Genomic DNA, 23,362 nt, shown 5'->3' on the forward strand with positions numbered 1-23,362 from the left:
AATTTTTTTGAACTTGGAAAATGGTAGTTTGATTGACCAAGGTGGGGGACGGTGGAACGGTTGGAATCGGGAGAGAAATGTGGGAATTGTGCATGTTTGAAAATTGACCCATTCATTTTCAATGGGCAAAATGTGGGGGAAAAGGGTGAATTGTGGGTAATGTGTGTTATCTTTGACTGGTAGACTGAAAGAAAGACACCGGGACAGGTGTCATGCAGACAAGATGTACATGACACCTGTCTACATGCATGTTACAAGCAGCGTGTGACACTCCCCTGTGGTGCAGACACACTAGCGGCAGTGCGACTAACCCAGCTGGTCAAACCCGCTGGTGCACCATGGGAAAGTATTCTGTGCCGAGGTGGTTCTACAAGTGTGACCACACCAGTGGTTCTACAAGTGTGACCACACCAGCTCCTATGTGGTTCTACAAGTGTGACCACACCAGCTCCTATGTGGTTCTTCAAGTGTGACCACACCAGCTCCTATGTGGTTCTTCAAGTGTGACCACACCAGTGGTTCTACAAGTGTGACCACACCAGCTCCAGTCAACCCTTCCTGCCATCAGCCTTCATGAGAGGACACAATGACACACTTTGTCAGCCAGATAGACAGATAATAGTCTTCTGTGCATCAGGGGTGCAGAAGTGACGGGGTCGTAGTACCAGGGGCTCCTGGGCTTTTGTCAACTTTGAAGATTTCAAGACAGAAAAAAGGACATCATAAATGTTAATATAAAATGAATATAATAAATGTAAGTTTTATAATAAGGTTGCTTTAATCAAATGAACCTACTGTACACCCCCGATCAAAAATACTAAATGGTTGGTTCCACCAAAGCTAGCATGGAACATGTGACTCAACACACACGTCATGGAACACGATATGATATACAGTATATACGTACAGTATATACAGGTAAAAGCCAGTAAATTAGAATATTTTGAAAAACTTGATTTATTTCAGTAATTGCATTCAAAAGGTGTAACTTGTACATTATATTTATTCATTGCACACAGACTGATGCATTCAAATGTTTATTTCATTTAATTTTGATGATTTGAAGTGGCAACAAATGAAAATCCAAAATTCCGTGTGTCACAAAATTAGAATATTACTTAAGGCTAATACAAAAAAGGGATTTTTAGAAATGTTGGCCAACTGAAAAGTATGAAAATGAAAAATATGAGCATGTACAATACTCAATACTTGGTTGGAGCTCCTTTTGCCTCAATGACTGCGTTAATGCGGCGTGGCATGGAGTCGATGAGTTTCTGGCACTGCTCAGGTGTTATGAGAGCCCAGGTTGCTCTGATAGTGGCCTTCAACTCTTCTGCGTTTTTGGGTCTGGCATTCTGCATCTTCCTTTTCACAATACCCCACAGATTTTCTATGGGGCTAAGGTCAGGGGAGTTGGCGGGCCAATTTAGAACAGAAATACCATGGTCCGTAAACCAGGCACGGGTAGATTTTGCGCTGTGTGCAGGCGCCAAGTCCTGTTGGAACTTGAAATCTCCATCTCCATAGAGCAGGTGAGCAGCAGGAAGCATGAAGTGCTCTAAAACTTGCTGGTAGACGGCTGCGTTGACCCTGGATCTCAGGAAACAGAGTGGACCGACACCAGCAGATGACATGGCACCCCAAACCATCACTGATGGTGGAAACTTTACACTAGACTTCAGGCAACGTGGATCCTGTGCCTCTCCTGTCTTCCTCCAGACTCTGGGACCTCGATTTCCAAAGGAAATGCAAAATTTGCATGGTTGGGTGATGGTTTGGGGTGCCATGTCATCTGCTGGTGTCGGTCCACTCTGTTTCCTGAGATCCAGGGTCAACGCAGCCGTCTACCAGCAAGTTTTAGAGCACTTCATGCTTCCTGCTGCTGACCTGCTCTATGGAGATGGAGATTTCAAGTTCCAACAGGACTTGGCGCCTGCACACAGCGCAAAATCTACCCGTGCCTGGTTTACGGACCATGGTATTTCTGTTCTAAATTGGCCCGCCAACTCCCCTGACCTTAGCTCCATAGAAAATCTGTGGGGTATTGTGAAAAGGAAGATGCAGAATGCCAGACCCAAAAACGCAGAAGAGTTGAAGGCCACTATCAGAGCAACCTGGGCTCTCATAACACCTGAGCAGTGCCAGAAACTCATCGACTCCATGCCACGCCGCATTAACGCAGTAATTGAGGCAAAAGGAGCTCCAACCAAGTATTGAGTATTGTACATGCTCATATTTTTCATTTTCATACTTTTCAGTTGGCCAACATTTCTAAAAATCCCTTTTTTGTATTAGCCTTAAGTAATATTCTAATTTTGTGACACACGGAATTTTGGATTTTCATTTGTTGCCACTTCAAATCATCAAAATTAAATGAAATAAACATTTGAATGCATCAGTCTGTGTGCAATGAATAAATATAATGTACAAGTTACACCTTTTGAATGCAATTACTGAAATAAATCAAGTTTTTCAAAATATTCTGATTTACTGGCTTTTACCTGTATATGTGTATATATGTATATATATGTGTATATATATATATATGTATATATACATATACACACACACATATATATACATACACGTACATATAACATATAACGTATATATATATATAACGTATATATATATATATATATATATATATATATATATATATATATATATATATATATATATATATATATATATATATATATATACTGTCTATAGACAAATGGAGAGACTTTTTCTGGTCTTATTGGACTTTCTTTGTCGACTGCCCACTAAAGTGGCTGCATAGCTCAATGACATGCTCTACAATTATGTGAACTTTTTATTTATGTTTATTTTTAACAAACTGGAAGTGTCTTCTGAGAACATTTCTGGGCCACAAAGTAAATTCTCAATGATACTAAAAGCACTCCGTCTTGCTCGTGACGTTACAAAAAAAAAAATAACATAAGAGATGACAGAAATAGTTTTATTCCGAAAAAAAAAAAGTTTTTTCTTTTCTCATGTTTTTTCCTGACTTTTTGCCCAATTGTATCTAAACAAATTGCACGCACATGTGTCATAACCAATTATGCTAATTCTTAACTAATGTCCCCACTTGCCACCAACCCACAGCCTAGGGTTGTACAGTATAGCGGTACTATACTAGTATTGCGGTACTAATGAATCAAAAACGGTACTATACTCTGTATGTTGAAGAGGTTCATTTAGCCTACTGATGGGTATTTATAAATGTTAGATTTATATAGACTAGTAAGGTAAAGTTTTGTACTCTGATGAAGGCTGCAGTAGCAAGGTAGCCAAATCTTGTCAGCTACAAAACTTGACCTAACTAGCCTATATAAATCTAACATTTATAAATAGGTACTATACTACGTTTGAAAAGTACCGGTTTACCATATATATTTTTTTTAACAGGCATGACGGTGCGTCGTCACGTGGTGACATTGCTGGTTTTACGAGCAGAGGAGCATGTTGGGCAGCGCACACACACAGAGTACTTACAAGCAGACACAGCGTGTAGACAGAAAAGGGAGAATGGACGTATTTTGGTGTAAAAAGTCAAGATAAAGGTGAAGTTATAACACTGAAACACCCTCAGGAAGAGCTGCTTTAACACATGGCTAGCTAGCTAGCGGCTAACGTCCATCCACAGTGTTTTAGTTACTTCTAAATCACTAATCCTGGTCTCCGTGGCGACAAATAAAGTAAGTTTCTTACAAGTATCATTATCACTGGAGGACGAGGAATAGCTAAACATGCTTCACTACACACCGTAGGAGGATACAATAGCTCACCACCGTCACAATGTAAACAAACGCCATGAGTGGATCTACACCTGACATCCACTGTAATGATACCAAGTACAAGAGTGTATCTAGTCGATACTACTATGATTACATCCATATTTTTTATTTTATTTTATTCATATTATATTCATAAACTCAGGAAATACGTCCCTGGACACATGATGTATGACCAATGTATGATCCTGTAACTACTTGGTATCACATCCATACCTAAATGTGTGGTATCATCCAAAACTAATGTCAAGTATCAAAAAAGAGAAGAATAAGTCATTATTACATTTTAACAGAAGTGTAGATAGAACATGTTAAAACAGAAAATAAGCAGATATTAACAGTAAATGAACAAGTAGATTAATAATCCCTTTTTACAGTTTGTCCCTCATAATGTGTAGAAAATAATAGGTGTATAAATGACACAATATGTTACTGCATACAACTAATTAGGAGTCTTTGTTTGTTTACTTACTACTAAAAGACAAGTTGTCTAGTATGTTCAACATTTTATTTAAGGACTAAATGACAATAATAAACAAATGTTTCATGTACACTAACATTTGTTGTTACAATGAAGCCTATAATGACATTTTTGTGGTCCCCTCATAAGTATCGAAACACATTTTGGTTCCGGTACCAAAATATTGGTATCAAGACAACCCTAGACTCACATCGAACTGCGCCCACTGGGCATCATCCTCAAAACACTCACACACACACACACACACACACACACACACACACACACACACACACACACACACACACACACACACACACACACACACACACACACACACACACACACACACACACACACACACACACACACACACACACACACACACACACACACACACACACACACACACACACACACACACACACACACACACACACACACACACACACTCACACACACACACACATGTGAGTGGCCACTAGAGGGAGACAAACAACATTCACTGGTCTTAGGACGCTATGGCTCAACAAGCCAGACTAAGGCATTCATGACCTTTGACACATATTTACAGCATCTTAGATATTGAGTATGAAAATGTGTTTTTCTACATTTGACTGATTTTCAACAACATCATTCCCAGAATATTCAAATAATATCACATACGGTTAACAAATTGGCTGTGCTGTTTGTTGTAAGGCACAATCATCAAAGCACCATGTGTGAATTTATTACCGTTTTTTATTTTATTTTGAAGGTTCAATTGACAGGTATGCTTTTATTCTGATGAGGAACGCTTTTCTACAGCAATGGACGCCAAGGCCAAGATAGCAAAAGTGGGTAAAAGGGTCAACTAGACCGGTTGTCCTCAAACTCTTTTCACCAAGTACCACCTCAGAAAAAACTTGGCACTCCAATAATGACCAACAATAAAACACAGTGGTGTAGTAGGCCTAAGTAATTATTAAAAACAAGGCAGAGCCACGTGTTACAACAGCGTGGCTTCATAGTAAAAGAGTGCGGGTACTAGACTGGCCTGCCTGTAGTCCAGACATTGACAATGTGTGAAGGCTAAAATATGAGAAGGGAGACTGTTGAACAACTTAAGCTGTACATCAAGCAAGAATGGGAAAGAATTCCACTTCAAAAATGTGTCTCCTCAGTTCCCAAACCTTTACTGAGTGTTGTTAAAAGGAAAGGCCATGTAACACACTGGTAAAAATGCCTTTTTTGCAATGTGTTGCTGCCATTACATTCTAAGTTCATGATTATTTATTAGTTTCTCAGTGTGAAGATGAAATATCTTGTCTTTGCAGTCTATTCAATTGAATATAAGTTGAAAAGGATTTGTTGTATTCTCTTTTTATTTTCCATTTACACAACCTCACTGCTTTTGTAACATAGTCTAACATAAGCTGAGCCAATCGGTGGCCACGATACTGAACAGTGCGCTCTGATTAGTTTGGTCTCACCTCGTGGCAAATACTACTGTACTTTTTAAATGTTTACTTTATTTACGCTTGAAAATGCTCCATTTAGGACCCAACAACTGTGCAATATGCTTTAAGAAAATATCCCTAAAAACTCTGCGATGCGGTGAAGCCACAATATTTGAAGCGCGATGTGACGACTGTGTATCATTTGTAAATACCGTATTTTCCGCACCATAAGCCGCCCTGGGTTATAAGCCGCGCCTTCAATGAACGGCATATTTCAAAACGTTGTCCACCTATAAGCCGCCCCGTGTTATAAGCCGCATCTAACTGCGCTAAAGGAATGTCAAAAAAACAGTCAGATAGGTCAGTCAAACTTTAATAATATATTAAAAACCAGCGTGATGTGGGCGCGCATGGAGTCGTATATCAACATGGACGGAGCTGCGTGAAAAAAGCCACCCGGCCTCTTCGCGTAAACTTAAACTTACCTTAACCACTCGCTCATCTTTTCTTCATCCATCCCTTCGAGTTAGCTTTTATGATGACGCCGGCTGGAAAGGTCTCTTTTGGCAAGGTCTTCCTTTTGAATATCACCATGGGTGGAAGTTTCTGGCCATTAGCATGACAAGCTAGAACCACAGTGAAGGATGACTTCTCATTCCCTGTGGTGCGAATATTCACCGTACGTGCTCCCGTTGTATCCACAGTGCGGTTCACAGGAATATCAAAAGTCAGTGGAACCTCATCCATGTTGATAATGTTCTCTGGCCGGATCTTTTTTTCAGCTATCTTGTTTTTACAATATGCAAGGAAAGTAGCCAGCTTTTCTTGAAAGTCTTTAGGCAGTTGCTGTGAAATAGTAGTCCGTGTGCGGATGGAGAGATTGCGTCTTTTCATGAACCGGAAACCTGTCGCTTAGTAGGAGCCATTTTGTGGTCTTTACAGATGTAAACACACAAAGGAAATGAAACGTAATATCCGCGCGCTTCTTCTTCTTCTTCTACGCGGGCGGGTGGTTGCTTACAGTAGAAGAAGAAGCGCTTCCTGTTCTATGGGGGCGGGTGCTTACCTTGGCGGTTGCTTGCGTAGAAGAAGAAGCACTTCCGCTTCTACGGGGAAAAAAGATGGCGGCTGTTTACCGTAGTTGCGAGACCTAAACTTTATGAAAATGAATCTTAATATTAATCCATATATAAAGCGCACCGGGTTATAAGCCGCACTGTCAGCTTTTGAGTAAATTTGTGGTTTTTAGGTGCGGCTAATAGTGCGGAAAATACGATAGTCTGACATTATGTCTTCTGTGGGACACATTTTTTTGTGTTGATATTCTTTTTCATCCACTTTTACTTTCATCTGTTTTATAAGAAGAGAAAAAAATGAAACTTTAGGGCAACATCAAAGAGTCCCAACACACACACACACACACACACACACACACACACACACACACACACACACACACACACACACACACACACACACACACACACACACACACACACACACACACACACAGTATTGTACATACGGGAGGGTTTAACTGGTGGCTGAAAATTGAGGGGAACTCAACAGGATGTTGTGTTTTGGACCTATTGTTTTCCCTTGGTCATTCATGTCTGCTAAGTCATTTATCTCACAGATTTACATGCTAAAAACCTCCAAATAAACGCTCTAATTAATCCAGGGCTATTCAACCGTGTAATGAAGAGGGCCACAGTTTCAAGAGTCCAAGGCCTCAGGGGCCAGACATCCAAATGTGGATGTATGGTCAGGAAGTACCTCCGCAGGTTTTATTCCTTTGAGACTTGGTTTACTTAATTGCAAAGTAAACACATCAGTTTTCACACTGCACTGTCAATAACTTCGTTATTCTGCCATCGCTACTCGTTTCCAGCGTGCGCAGCTAGTTAACAGTGTGAAGAAACGGAAGCTCTAGTTTATGTTCTTTTGGATTGTTTTGCTTCCTCAGTTTTATTTCTTTACCCTTCTTCCTGTATTTATGTTTGTAAGATTGAAAAAATAAACATAAAATAAACATAGCAAAAGTATAACTTCCATTGTGTGTTTTACATAAATAAAATAGGGTTAGGGTTAATATGTTCACACAATAAACTACAAATGTTTACACGTATAAAAATGACACAACATTCACACACCAAACATTGTATGCGAGTTATCACTATTAGCATAGTTGCCCTCTACTAGTCAAATTTAGCACTAAGCATAAATAAAATAGGTTTAGTGTTAATATGTTCACACAATAAACTGCAAATGTTTACACGTATAAAAATGACAACATTCACACACCAAACATTGTATGCGATTTATCACTATTAGCGTAGTCGCCCTCTACTAGTCAAATTTAGCACTAAGCATAAATAAAATAGGTTTAGTGTTAATATGTTCACACAATAAACTGCAAATGTTTACACGTATAAAAATGACACAACATTCACACACCAAACATTGTATGCGAGTTATCATTATTAGCGTTGTCGCCCTCTACTGGTCAAATTTAGCACTAAACATAAATAAAATAGGTTTAGTGTTAATATGTTCACACAATAAACGGCAAATGTTTACACGTACAAAAATGACACAACATTCACACACACCAAACATTGTATGCGATTCATCACTATTAGCGTAGTCGCCCTCTACTAGTGAAATTTAGCACTAAGCATAAATAAAATAGGTTTAGTGTTAATATGTTCACACAATAAACTGCAAATGTTTACACGTATAAAAATGACACAACATTCACACACCAAACATTGTATGCGAGTTATCATTATTAGCGTTGTCGCCCTCTACTGGTCAAATTTAGCACTAAACATAAATAAAATAGGTTTAGTGTTAATATGTTCACACAATAAACTACAAATGTTTACACGTATAAAAATGACACAACATTCCCACACCAAACATTGTATGTGACTTAGTGTTGTCGCCCTCTACTGGTCAAATTTAACACTAAACATAAATAAAATAGGTTTAGTGTTAATATGTTCACACAATAAACTGCAAATGTTTACACGTATAAAAATGACACAACATTCACACACACCAAACATTGTATGCGAGTTATCATTATTAGCGTTGTTGCCCTCTACTGGTCAAATTTAGCACTAAACATAAATAAAATAGGTTTAGTGTTAATATGTTCACACAATAAACTGCAAATGTTTACACGTATAAAAATGACACAACATTCCCACACCAAACATTGTATGCGAGTTATCACTATTAGCATTGTCGCCCTCTACTGGTCAAATTTAGCACTAAACATAAATAAAATAGGTTTAGTGTTAATATGTTCACACAATAAACTACAAATGTTTACACGTACAAAAATGACACAACATTCACACACACACCAAACATTGTATGCGATTTATCACTATTAGCGTTGTCGCCCTCTACTAGTCAAATTTAGCACTAAGCATAAATAAAATAGGTTTAGTGTTAATATGTTCACACAATAAACTGCAAATGTTTACACGTATAAAAATGACACAACATTCACACACACCAAACATTGTATGCGAGTTATCATTATTAGCGTTGTCGCCCTCTACTGGTCAAATTTAGCACTAAACATAAATAAAATAGGTTTAGTGTTAATATGTTCACACAATAAACTACAAATGTTTACACGTATAAAAATGACACAACATTCCCACACCAAACATTGTATGTGACTTAGCGTTGTCGCCCTCTACTGGTCAAATTTAACACTAAACATAAATAAAATAGGTTTAGTGTTAATATGTTCACACAATAAACTGCAAATGTTTACACGTATAAAAATGACACAACATTCCCACACCAAACATTGTATGCGAGTTATCACTATTAGCGTTGTCGCCCTCTACTGGTCAAATTTAGCACTAAACATAAATAAAATAGGTTTAGTGTTAATATGTTCACACAATACACTACAAATGTTTACACGTATAAAAATGACAACATTCACACACACCAAACATTGTATGCGAGTTATCATTATTAGCGTTGTTGCCCTCTACTGGTCAAATTTAGCACTAAACATAAATAAAATAGGTTTAGTGTTAATATGTTCACACAATAAACTGCAAATGTTTACACGTATAAAAATGACACAACATTCCCACACCAAACATTGTATGCGAGTTATCACTATTAGCGTTGTCGCCCTCTACTGGTCAAATTTAGCACTAAACATAAATAAAATAGGTTTAGTGTTAATATGTTCACACAATAAACTGCAAATGTTTACACGTATAAAAATGACACAACATTCACACACACCAAACATTGTATGCGAGTTATCACTATTAGCGTTGTCGCCCTCTACTGGTCAAATTTAGCACTAAACATAAATAAAATAGGTTTAGTGTTAATATGTTCACACAATACACTACAAATGTTTACACATATAAAAATGACACAACATTCCCACACCAAACATTGTATGCGAGTTATCATTATTAGCGTTGTCGCCCTCTACTGGTCAAATTTAGCACTAAACATAAATAAAATAGGTTTAGTGTTAATATGTTCACACAATACACTGCAAATGTTTACACATACAAAAATGACACAACATTCGCACACACCAAACATTGTATGCGATTTATCACTATTAGCGTAATCGCCCTCTACTGGTCAAATTTAGCACTAAGCATAAATAAAATAGGTTTAGTGTTAATATGTTCACACAATAAACTGCAAATGTTTACACGTATAAAAATGACACAACATTCCCACACCAAACATTGTATGTGACTTAGCGTTGTCGCCCTCTACTGGTCAAATTTAGCACTAAACATAAATTCATCCATTGTAAGAGTTGTTAGTAAAAGTTATGGTTAAGTGAGGATGCTTCCATTAATCTGTTGGGGATATTTCCTCAAGTAGAATGGAATGTGTAGGGAGGCATTCTTTGGACACTTGCTTGAGGTTACCATGGTAACGCCGGCTCTCAAACTCACACATTGCATACTCCCTGGTTTCTATGGTTGGAGCATCCATCCATCCATCCATCCATCCATCCATCCATTTTCTACCGCTTATTCCCTTTGGTTGGAGCATTCTATCTCAAATAGTGTGGCGTTGGGGGGGAACCCAGGGAGAACATGCTTTCTTTTTCCCCTACTATTCACTAACATGTTTTCTTTAATGTTAATAAACATACAATGTTGTGCAGAGGTGTACTTATAACAATTTTATAGCCTAATTACACTACCCTATTTTCCCATCTATAACCTGCTACTTTTTTCCTAAGCTTTGAACTCTGCGGCTTATACAACGGTGCGGCTAATTTATGGATTGTACTTGGCTGACGGCTAAAGGATGGAACGGATTAAGCAAAAGAAATCAAACAATGTACTAAAATGACTCACTCTAAGAAACCTATCAAACTCAAAGTGTTCACAAAGTACGAGGAAGAATAATCCTGATAAACATCTTGAACCTTATTAAAAAGAAGAAAATCTTATTCACCTCATAAAGGATGAATAAAAACATCAATGACTTTTCTGTTTTGTTTGATCAGCCGTTTTACTGCCGTGTTACAGGCAACGTTTGGAAACAATTAAAGTGTAAATAAACACTTACAAAATATTTTATGTAAATATCTCAGTTCCCAACATACCAGTGAATATCTGCGGATTATAGTCCGGTGCGGGTTATAGTCCGGAAATGCAGTATTTATAGTCACGGTGGAACGTAGATGTGCGATACCACTTTTTTTTTTTTTTATATTATACCAAGTTATACTGATCCGATACTTTGTGCAAATATACCTAATGTTTAAATAACATTTCTATCTGTAAAAAAAACAACAGTGAAAATGTAAGAAAGAGGAGCAAAAAATCTAAAAGTAATGAAAAAAAATCTGAATTTTTTAAATTAATAATAATAATAATAATATAGATAGTCACCAATAACACAGCATGTTATCTTTAGTAAATACATTTTAGCATTTTTTTTTCAAATAGAAAAATAATGAAATGGCGCCCCCATACTTGACTTTTCAGTAAGCAAAAGTTTAGACACTGAGTCCTGATCTAAAATATTAGAAGCTCTCAAAATAAAAAAATACAAATATACTTTAACTATAAACAAAGTTTAGTCAGTTAGTAAATATAAAAAAACTCAACTTTATGAATGAATTCATTTGAAAACACTAATAAACTAGGGGTGTAACGGTACGTGTATTTGTATTGAACCGTTTCGGTACGGGGGTTCCGGTTCGGTTCGGAGGTGTACCGAACCAGTTTCCACACGGACATATTAAGTAGCGTAACGCACGTTGTGTAAACAATGCACACCGAGGCACAACACACGGCGTGCTAGCAGCTAACGGGCTAGGATAGACTGACCATACGTCCTCTTTTCACCGGACATGTCCTCTTTTGCGGAGCTGTCAGGGCGGAGTTTCTTAAATGCCTCAAATGTCCGGCATTTTGAGTTAGGGTTGCGTGTATTTTCAATGTATGTTCAGCAGGCCCGGCCCTAACCAATCTGGCGCCCTAGGCAAGATTTTAGGTGGCGCCCCCCCACATCGGCAGTGAAGTGTATATACTCACAAGAAACCGAATAGCTTTGTCTTTGACCTTTTTTTTTTTTTACTTACAACTATACCTAATATATAAAGGGGTGGAAAAGTGACTATTACCTGCAGGGCAAACATTAGCTAACCAGAAGGCAATAACAATGTAAACAAAAAACACCTGCTTAAAAGATCTAATACAAATGTCCCTGAGGAATGTAAGGTGGGAGTACTGTAATTACCTAACGTTACATTATTATTTTCCATAACAATTTAGCCCCCTCCACAATATTAACCCGACGTTAAAACAGAACTAGCTATTTATTGATTAGCAATTGCCGAATCATGTAACATTAGCTTAATGCTAAAAAGCCAGGTTACTATCACATTCTGTAACAGACAAATAATTTCATGTAGGCTAACGTTACCTACCTGCTACTTCTGTCTTTTCTCATTTCTACTCCTCTTCTTTTCTCTTTTTTCTTCCCTGGGCACCTGACAGTTTTGACCGTTTTGACATCTTGTGTTGATTTTTTGATGTGGTGACGTCCAAAAAGAGTAATGATACGGGAAGGGAGGGGGCGCACCGTGCGGGGGAGAGGGGGGGGGGGGGGGGGGGCGTAATGTTGTAACAAATAATATTTCTATTAAATAGGCTTTACTTTGCATTTTAATTAACGTGGGATTATTTTTTGTATTTAGAAATAATAATACCAACTTTTTTTTTTTTTTTTTTTTTCTCCAACATTTGTGGCACTGGCGTGGCGCCCCCTGATGGACGGCGCCCTTAGCATTTGCCTATACGGCCTATGCCACGGGCCGGCCCTGATGTTCAGGGTTAAGAAGGGGTTAAAAACAAAACAAACAGCAGCATTGGTGAGGGAGGGACAGAGACCGAGAGAGAGAGAGAGAGTTATGATAAACGCTTTTCATCCATAGATTTATCACATTTAATTTTTTATTATCTATAGCAGGGGTGTCAAAAGTGTGCCCCGGAGGCCATTTGCGGCCCACAGCTAATGTTTTAAAGGGCCACGGCACATTCTAAAAATACTATTCAAATAAACAAAAACATAACAAAAGTGAAATAAAGAAAGTGTAATTTAGAAAAAGTTGCAATGTTGACTAATAAAACAAAGCTGTTTTTTTTTTTCTTTCAAACTGTCATTGATCAAAACATAATATTGAATCAAAATCAATATTATGAATTATTGACCTATCCAAGGTTCCCATTACTTCACATCAAATATTACACTAAGAAAAATATTTTTGGTGGAAGATTTTGCAAATTTGGTAAATAAATAACCCAAAAATTTACATTTTGTTGTATTCTTACTGTACCGAAAATGAACCGAGGTACGTACTGAACCGAAATGTTTGTGTACCGTTACACCCCGATAATAAACAGTTACATTTGTAACTGAACATTAATATTTTCGTACAGCCAACATTTGACACACTATGTTATGCAGTTACACAATCTTATTATTATTATCATCATTATTGTTCTGTTCTTAAAAATGGAAGAAAAAAGAGCAAACAAATAGGTATGTAATGAGAAAAAGCTGAAATGCTCAAACTAATAATCCATAATAATACACTTAGTCACTTATAATACAAAGCTGACACAATATTGTTTTTTAGCTTTTTTTAAATACAAAAAACATCAACATGGCCCCCGCATTCTTTGACTTTTCACTAAGTGGCCCTTGGTTAAAAAAGTGTGGACAGCCCTGAACTAAAGTCATACAAGTTTTGATTGGACAATCGATATTGGAGCGTAACCATCTGGTATGGATATTTCAGTATCGATCCGCATGTCACTACTGGAGAGTGGGGGAGCGTAACAAAAGAATTGAGAAGCACTGGTTTAGAGGAAGTATTAACTTTCAGTATCAATGGATTGAAGCAGAACCAGAACCAGAACCAGGAGTGGCAGCAGAATTGGGCGAGCAGTGGGACCATCTTCAAACGACCCGCTTTTTAGCCAGCATTGTCTTCTTAATGCTGCTCACCAGAATAAAAGTCCTAGCCTCCTCCTTCTATTCTGACAGTCGCTAGAACCAAACAACCTGGGCGGACTTAGCCCTCTAGGCGGACTTAGTCCAGAACAGATCCATCCTTGAGGCAGCCATTTTGAAATATAGTAGTATTTGTAATCACTCGCAGCAACAATGAAAAGTACACAAGCTTCATTCATGTTCAGACTTGTTCGGATGCTCTCAAAGCAAAAACTCTTCCAGCTGTGCGACGGACTGAAGCTACGCAGCTACTGGCCAGATGGAAAAGTACTTACATTATAGAAGGCTGCGTACGCCATGAGTGCACGGGGACGATCACAAGGCTGCAGTCAAGCAACCACACGGAACTGGAACTTCTCTTCTTTTTCCTAACGTCAAATAACTTTCTCATGCCACTCCCCAACACACAATTACACACAACTCACTCACACGCTTGCATACACTCCATTCTTTTCCTGCACACTCTTCCGCTCACACTAAACAATAGTCAAGTTTTGACCTGGGTCCGTGTGGGTGTGTGTGTGTGTGTGTGTGTGTGTGTGTGTGTGTGTGTGTGTGTGTGTGTGTGTGTGTGTGTGTGTGTGTGTGTTGTGCACCACTCCTCACTATCATCCCACTTCCATGTAAGTGGCCTGCACATGTCATCATGGTGACTCAATGCATGAACAACACTTGATGGTAAGTAAGTAAGTAAGTAAGTAAGTAAGTACCGTATTTTCCGCACTATTAGCCGCACCTAAAAACCACAAATTTACTCAAAAGCTGACAGTGCGGCTTTTAACCCGGTGCGCTTTATATATGGATTAATATTAAGATTCATTTTCATAAAGTTTCGGTCTCGCAACTACGGTAAACAGTCGCCATCTTTTTTCCCCGTAGAAGAGGAAGTGCTTCTTCTTCTACGCAAGCAACCGCCAAGGTAAGCACCCGCCCCCATAGAACAGGAAGCGCTTCTTCTTCTACTGTAAGCAACCACCCGCCCGCGTAGAAGAAGAAAAAGCGCGCGGATATTACGTTTCATTTCCTTTGTGTGTTTACATCTGTAAAGACCACAAAATGGCTCCTACTAAGCGACAGGGATCCGGTTCATGAAAAGACGCAATCTCTCCATCCGCACACGGACTACTATTTCACAGCAACTGCCTAAAGACTTTCAAGAAAAGCTGGCTACTTTCCGTGCATATTGTAAAAACAAGATAGCTGAAAAAAAGATCCGGCCAGAGAACATTATCAACATGGACGAGGTTCCACTGACTTTTGATATTCCTGTGAACCGCACTGTGGATACAACGGGAGCACGTACGGTGAATATTCGCACCACAGGGAATGAGAAGTCATCCTTCACTGTGGTTCTAGCTTGCCATGCTAATGGCCAGAAACTTCCACCCATGGTGATATTCAAAAGGAAGACCTTGCCAAAAGAGACCTTTCCAGCCGGCGTCATCATAAAAGCTAACTCGAAGGGATGGATGGATGAAGAAAAGATGAGCGAGTGGTTAAGGGAAGTTTACGCGAAGAGGCCGGGTGGCTTTTTTCACGCAGCTCCGTCCATGTTGATATACGACTCCATGCGCGCCCACATCACGCTGGTTTTTAATATATTATTAAAGTTTGACTGACCTATCTGACTGTTTTTTTGACATTCCTTTAGCGCAGTTAGATGCGGCTTACAACACGGGGCGGCTTATAGGTGGACAAAGTTTTGAAATATGCCTTTCATTGAAGGCGCGGCTTATAACCCAGGGCGCCTTATGGTGCGGAAAATACGGTAAGTGAGTAAGTGAGTAAGTGAGTAAGTGAGTAAGTAAGTAAGTCAATGTTATTTATAAAACACTTTTCACAAATAAAATGCCAAAGCGCTGTACAAAACATAGATGAAGTAAAACAACAATTCAATGAAAACAACAACATTCTAAAAATGATACAAAGTGGATTGAAAGTGATAATTAAAAGGTGCATTAACTTAAAGCTTTACTAAAAAGAGAAGTTTTCAAATGTTTCTTAAAAGTGTCAACACAGTCAAGATCACGGAGGGACTGGTGCAAGTTGTTCCAGAGTCTGGGAGCTACAGCCTGGAATGCCAGGTCTGCACGGCTTTTAAAACCAGTTATCGGGATCTTTAGGAGACCATTTGGCCTGTTAAGAGTGTCCGCCCTGAGATCGGTAAGTTGTGAGTTCAAACCCTGACCGAGTCATACCTCCCCTCACCTCCCAGGGGGGTGGAACAAGGGAATGGGTCAAATTCAGAGGTTCATTTCACCACACCGAGTGAATGTGTGACTATCATTGGTACTTTTACGACCCTGAAGAGTAGGGACATAACAAGTCAGTGATGTACTGAGGGGCCCCACCACCAAAGTCAGGACTAAAATCTTCAAGTGAACGTGACTGGAAGCCAATGAAGACTGGATCAAATGGGAGTGATATGGACTGTTCAGGTCTAAATTATGTTCTAAAGTCTGTTCTAAAGTCTGGTCTAAAGTCTGGTCTAAAGTCTGTTCTAAAGTCTGGTCTAAAGTCTGGTCTAAAGTCTGGTCTAAAGTCTGGTCTTAAGTCTGGTCTTAAGTCTGGTCTTAAGTCTAGTCTAAAGTCTGGCAGCTGTATTTTGTAGCGTCCGAAGTCTCTTTAGTGTTGACTTGTTGAAAAGAGTAAAGAGAGAATTGCAATAGTCAATACCAGATGAACTGACCGTGTGAAAGATCATTTCCACATCCAATTTTGACTTTAGCAATATTTCTGAGGTGCTAAAAACAGTTTTTGGACAGGGACCCTCTAAAGACTTGGACTGATCCAACACAAGTCCAAGGTTTCTGAGGCTGCTTTTAACAGATGCACCCAGAGCCCCAAGGGACTTCTTCATCAGGGGGATCTTTGTATCGGTCAAAGTTGTGCAACACATCATAAAGTTTGATTTCCACACACTTCCTGTTTGCACTGAAAAAGAATGCAGGGAATGAAGAAATGTGTCAGCTAGTGATGGGTCCGGCAACACCGATGCATCGGCGCATGCGTCGAGCTCATAGAGCAAAACCCTGTGTCGGTTTTAGAAAGTCACGTGACCGATCATGAGCTGTTTTGGTCACGTGACCGATACGCCAACTGTGTCGCCTCCTCTGTGCCCTGTGAGCGGCTCTTTTCTACAGCCGGAGAAATAATAACTAAGAAGAGAAATCGTCTAAAATGTAATACGTCGGAAAAACTTTTTTTTTTTTATAAAAATGTGTAAAAAAATAAAATAAAATAAATTCCCAGTCCACAATCATCCACAACACGTTCTCTTAGATGTCCATGTTATGATACATGTTCACATTATTTATTGACTGTATCTAAAAAAGATACAAATATATTTTTATTTAAATGAAGATATGAAATAATCCTAAATGACTTGGTTTATATTATTGTATATACTAGGGCAGGGGTCACCAACGCGGTGCCCGCGGTCACCAGGTAGCCCGTAAGGACCAGATCAGTCGCCCGCTGGCCTGTTCTAAAAATAGCTCAAAGAGCAGCACTTACCAGTGAGCTGCCTCTATTTTTTAAATGTAATTTATTTATTAGCAAGCTGGTCTCGCTTTGCTCGACATTTTTAATTTTAAAAGAGACAAAACTCAAATAGAATTTGAAAATCCATGAAAATATTTGAAAGACTTGGTCTTCACTTGGAATAAGCGGTAGAAAATGAATGGATGGATGGGTCTTCACTTGTTTAAACAAATTCATTTATTTTTTTTACTTTGCTTCTTATTACTTTTAGAAATACAATTTTAGAGAAAAAATACAACCTTAAAAATGATTTTAGGATTTTTAAACACATATACCTTTTTACCTTTTAAATGTCTTCCTCTTCTTTCCTGACAATTTAAATCAATGTTCAAGTAAATTTTTTTTTTTTTCATTGCAAAGAATAATACATATTTTAGCTTCTGTTTTTTCAACGAAGAATATTTGTGAAATATTTCTTCAAATTTACTATGATTAAAATTCAAAAAAATTATTCTGGCAAATCTAGAAAATCTGTAGAATCAAATTTAAATCTAATTTCAAAGTATTTTGAATTTCTTTTAAAATTTTTGTTCTGGAAAATCTAGAAGAAATACTGATTTGTCTTTGTTAGAAATATAGCCTGGTCCAATTTGTTAAATATTCTGACAAAGTGCAGATTGGATTTTAACCAATTTAAAACATGTCATCAAAATTCTAAAATGTATCTTAATCAGGAAAAATTACTAATGATGTTCCATAAATTATTTTTTTAATTTTTTCAAAAAGATTCAAATTAGCTAGTTTTTCTCTTCTTTTTGTCGGTTGAATTTTCAATTTTAAAGAGTCGAAATTAAAGATAAACTATGTTTCAAAATTTGATTTGATTTTTTTTTGTGTTTTCTCCTCTTTTAAACCGTTCAATTAAGTGTTTTTTTCATCATTTATTCTCTAGAAAATACCTTCCGTAAAAGGAAAAAAAAATGTACAACGGAATGACAGACAGAAATACCCATTTTTTTTATATATATAAATGTATTTATTTAGCTATTCTTGTTTAAATCACACTTACGTGTAACTTACAAATGACAATATATTTATTTATTTAAGTGTGTATCAAACTGGTAGCCCTTCGCATTAATCAGTACCCAAGAAGTAGTTTTTGGTTTCAAAAAGGTTGGTGACCCCTGTACTAGGGCATCAAATCAGTGTCAGTTGAGTCGGTCCATAGGTTGCCTGTAGGGATTTTTAATGTCCAGCAGATGTCAGTATTTAGTGACACAGTATCGACACAGTATCAATACAGTTTTGCAATGTGTCGAAACGCTTCATGACGCCTCATCAACCCATCACTAGTGTCATCACAGACATCCAACATGAAGAAATGTGTCATCACAGACATCCAACATGAAGAAATGCATCATCACAGACATCCAACATGAAGAAATGTGTCATCACAGACATCCAACATGAAGAAATGTGTCATCACAGACATCCAACATGAAGAAATGTGTCATCACAGACATCCAACATGAAGAAATGTGTCATCACAGACATCCAACATGAAGAAATGTGTCATCACAGACATCCAACATGAATAAATGTGTCATCACAGACATCCAACATGAAGAAATGTGTCATCACAGACATCCAACATGAAGAAATGTGTCATCACAGACATCCAACATGAAGAAATGTGTCATCACAGACATCCAACATGAAGAAATGTGTCATCACAGACATCCAACATGAAGAAATGTATGATCACAGACATCCAACATGAAGAAATGTGTCATCACAGTAGGGCTGAAACGACGCGTCGACATAGTCGACGTCATCGGTTACGTAAATACGTCGAGGACGTTTTTGTTCGTCGACGCGTCGCATATTTACGTCACACTACCGTCATGGCGGAGCGCGAAGCAGACGATGCGAGCGGTGCGAGCGAGGGGAAAAAAGCACGCCAAAAGTCGTCAAAAGTGTGGGAGTATTTCAATAAACGGCCTAAGAAGAAACGCTACTTTTACTCCGCTACTTTTACTCCGCTACTTTTATCTACATTCAGCTCGCTACTAATTTTTATCGATCTGTTAATGCACGCTTTGTTTGTTTTGGTCTGTCAGACAGACCATCATAGTGCCTGCCTTACTGGTGACGTTTCACTTCGTTCCACCAATCAGATGCAGTCACTGGTGACGTTGGACCAATCAAACAGAGCCAGGGGTCACATGACCTGACTGGCTCCGAGCTAACTTCGGGTGTTACCATTTAGTGGTCAATTGTACGGAATATGTACTGTACTGTGCAATCTACTAATAAAAGTTCCAATCAATCAATCAAAAGTGTGAAGGAAAAAAGACCCTTTTTTTATTTCAACCGTAAAGACTGACTGCACAGTTCCTGTCTTCACAATAAAAGTCCCGCTCCATCGCGCCTGCGCTTTCAAAATAAGAGTCTCCGAAAGCCAGCGCAAACAAGCTAGCAAGCTACGGAGTTTGCCGCCAATGTATTTCTTGTAAAGTGTATAAAAACGAATATGGAAGCTGGACATATAAGATGCCAAATAACAACCACTTTCATGTGGTATTAGACAGAAAGGAGGAACTTTTTTTTCTCCTCCATTTGAAAACCTGGACGTTTGTCATCACTACTGTCTGATTACAATCAATGCAAGTCATCAGAATCAGGTAATACACCAACTTATATTCTTGTCTTCATGAAAGAAAGGAATCTATATGTTAAACATGCATGTATAATTATTAAAACACCTTTAACATGTAAACAAAAACGGCAAAATAAATAAATATAAATTATATACTGTATATATCAATGTATGTATATATATATATATATGTGTGTGTGTGTGTGTGTGTGTATATATATATATATATATGTGTGTGTGTGTGTGTGTGTGTGTGTGTGTGTGTGTGTGTGTGTGTGTATATATATATATACACATACATATATATATAGAAATATGATGTGTGTGTATGTTACTCAGTACTTGAGTAGTTTTTTCACAACATACTTTTTACTTTTACTCAAGTAAATATTTGGGTGACTACTCCTTACTTTTACTTGAGTAATAAATCTCTAAAGTAACAGTACTCTTACTTGAGTACAATTTCTGGCTACTCTACCCACCTCTGCTAATAATGTTGTTGTATGCACACTGTGTCGAGCGGAAATGGCCTATCATAGCAGCACAACGGCAGCGTTCTTGCCATCACCATCAACTAGTCAATCGTCCGCGTGAGTATACGTTGTCATCATTACACAAAAACATGAATGTGTCATTTGTATCTGCGTTGTAAATTCATAAACTAAAGCACCGTTTCGCTCTGAGAGGAGCGTTTGGCGTGCCTGTTCAGTGTTTACAAAGACGCGCTCCTCTTTAACGCTAACGTTAATTAGTTGTGCAAATACCTTTTACAACATTAACAATTACGTATACTATGTACAAACCAACAATTAACTTTCACTTTAATCATACTATCATTGTTGTGTTATTAAGCAAAAGTTTTACTTTTGTTGAAATGTTTACACTGTTGTTACAGAATATTTCGTTTTGCACTTTTTTGTATTGGATGTTTATCTTTATTTTTGCACATTTTAGCAAATAAGCAATACTTTTACTTTTGTTGAAATGTTTACACTGTTGTTACAGAATATTTCCGTTTTGCACTTTTTTGAATTGGATGTTTATCTTTATTTTTGCACATTTTAAAGCAAAATAAGCAATACTTTTACTTTTGAAATGCTTATACTATTGCAGAATATTAAGATTTGCACTGGATGTCTACTTTTATATTTGCACATTAAAAGCAAATAAGCTACTTTTAATTTTGTTAAATGTTTACATTGTTACAGAATATTTTGTCATGTTGTTGTCAATGTTGACTGAGTGGCCATACTTTTTTTTTTGTAAATAAAAGCCATGCCTTTTGAAAAAACTGGCCTACATTTATTTTTTCATCTTCATTTTAAATAAAAAAAATAATCGGTAAAAGGAAAAATAATCTATAGATTAATCGAAAAAAATAATCTATAGATTAACCGATTAATCGAAAAAAATATAGAAAAATAATCGTTAGCTGCAGCCTTAATCACAGACATCCAACATGAAGAAATGTGTCATCACAGACATCCAACATGAAGAAATGCGTCATCACAGACATCCAACATGAAGAAATGTGAAATCACAGACATCCAACATGAAGAAATGTGTCATCACAGACATCCAACATGAAGAAAAGTGTCATCACAGACATCCAACATGAAGAAATGTGTCATTACAGACATCCAACATGAAGAAATGTGTCATCACAGACATCCAACATGAAGAAATGTGTCATCACAGACATCCAACATGAAGAAATGTGTCATCACAGACATCCAACATGAAGAAATGCGTCATCACAGACATCCAACATGAAGAAATGTGTCATCACAAACATCCAACATGAAGAAATGTGTCATCACAGACATCCAACATGAAGAAATGTGTCATCACAGACATCCAACATGAAGAAATGTGTCATCCCAGACATCCAACATGAAGAAATGTGTCATCAAAGACATCCAACATGAAGAAATGTGTCATCACAGACATCCAACATGAAGAAATGTGACATCCAATATGAAGAAATGTGTCATCACAGACATCCAACATGAAGAAATGTGTCATCACAGACATCCAACATGAAGAAATGTGTCATCACAGACATCCAATATGAAGAAATGTGTCATCACAGACATCCAACATGAAGAAATGTGTCATCACAGACATCCAACATGAAGAAATGTGTCATCACAGACATCCAACATGAAGAAATGTGTCATCACAGACATCCAACATGAAGAAATGTGTCATCACAGACATCCAACATGAAGAAATGTGTCATCACAGACATCCAACATGAAGAAATGCGTCATCACAGACATCCAACATGAAGAAATGTGTCATCACAGACATCCAACATGAAGAAATGTGTCATCACAGACATCCAACATGAAGAAATGTGTCATCACAAACATCCAACATGAAGAAATGTGTCATCACAGACATCCAACATGAAGAAATGTGTCATCACAGACATCCAACATGAAGAAATGTGTCATCACAGACATCCAACATGAAGAAATGTGTCATCCCAGACATCCAACATGAAGAAATGTGTCATCACAGACATCCAACATGAAGAAATGTGTCATCACAGACATCCAACATGAAGAAATGTGTCATCACAGACATCCAACATGAAGAAATGTGTCATCACAGACATCCAACATGAAGAAATGTGTCATCACAGACATCCAACATGAAGAAATGTGTCATCACAGACATCCAACATGAAGAAATGTGTCATCACAGACATCCAACATGAAGAAATGTGTCATCACAGACATCCAACATGAAGAAATGTGTCATCACAGACATCCAACATGAAGAAATGCGTCATCACAGACATCCAACATGAAGAAATGTGTCGTCACAGACATCCAACATGAAGAAATGTGTCATCACAGACATCCAACATGAAGAAATGTGTCATCACAGACATCCAACATGAAGAAATGTGTCATCACAGACATCCAACATGAAGAAATGTGTCATCACAGACATCCAA

At 37.8% G+C, this 23,362-nt stretch overlaps 1 protein-coding gene across 4 annotated transcripts in view; it reads right to left on the minus strand.

Annotated features, from left to right (window-relative positions):
* cast (calpastatin) overlaps positions 1 to 23,362 on the minus strand; it is a 113,423-nt gene that overhangs the window by 87,412 nt on the left and 2,649 nt on the right. Inside the window, exon 1 of one of the 4 annotated variants that reach the window (XM_061932678.2) lies at positions 14,528 to 14,738. The exons of 2 other annotated variants lie outside the window; for them this stretch is intronic. In XM_061932678.2, the coding sequence (XP_061788662.2) occupies positions 14,528 to 14,551 (24 nt within the window). In that variant the 5' untranslated portion in view covers positions 14,552 to 14,738. Of the gene's footprint in view, positions 1 to 14,527; positions 14,739 to 23,362 lie in introns of those variants that run through there. One more of the 4 variants, XM_061932684.2, reaches the window with a different exon arrangement.

The sequence above is a fragment of the Nerophis lumbriciformis genome, linkage group LG38 (assembly GCF_033978685.3).
Source record: "Nerophis lumbriciformis linkage group LG38, RoL_Nlum_v2.1, whole genome shotgun sequence".
Classification (NCBI taxonomy): domain Eukaryota; kingdom Metazoa; phylum Chordata; class Actinopteri; order Syngnathiformes; family Syngnathidae; genus Nerophis; species Nerophis lumbriciformis.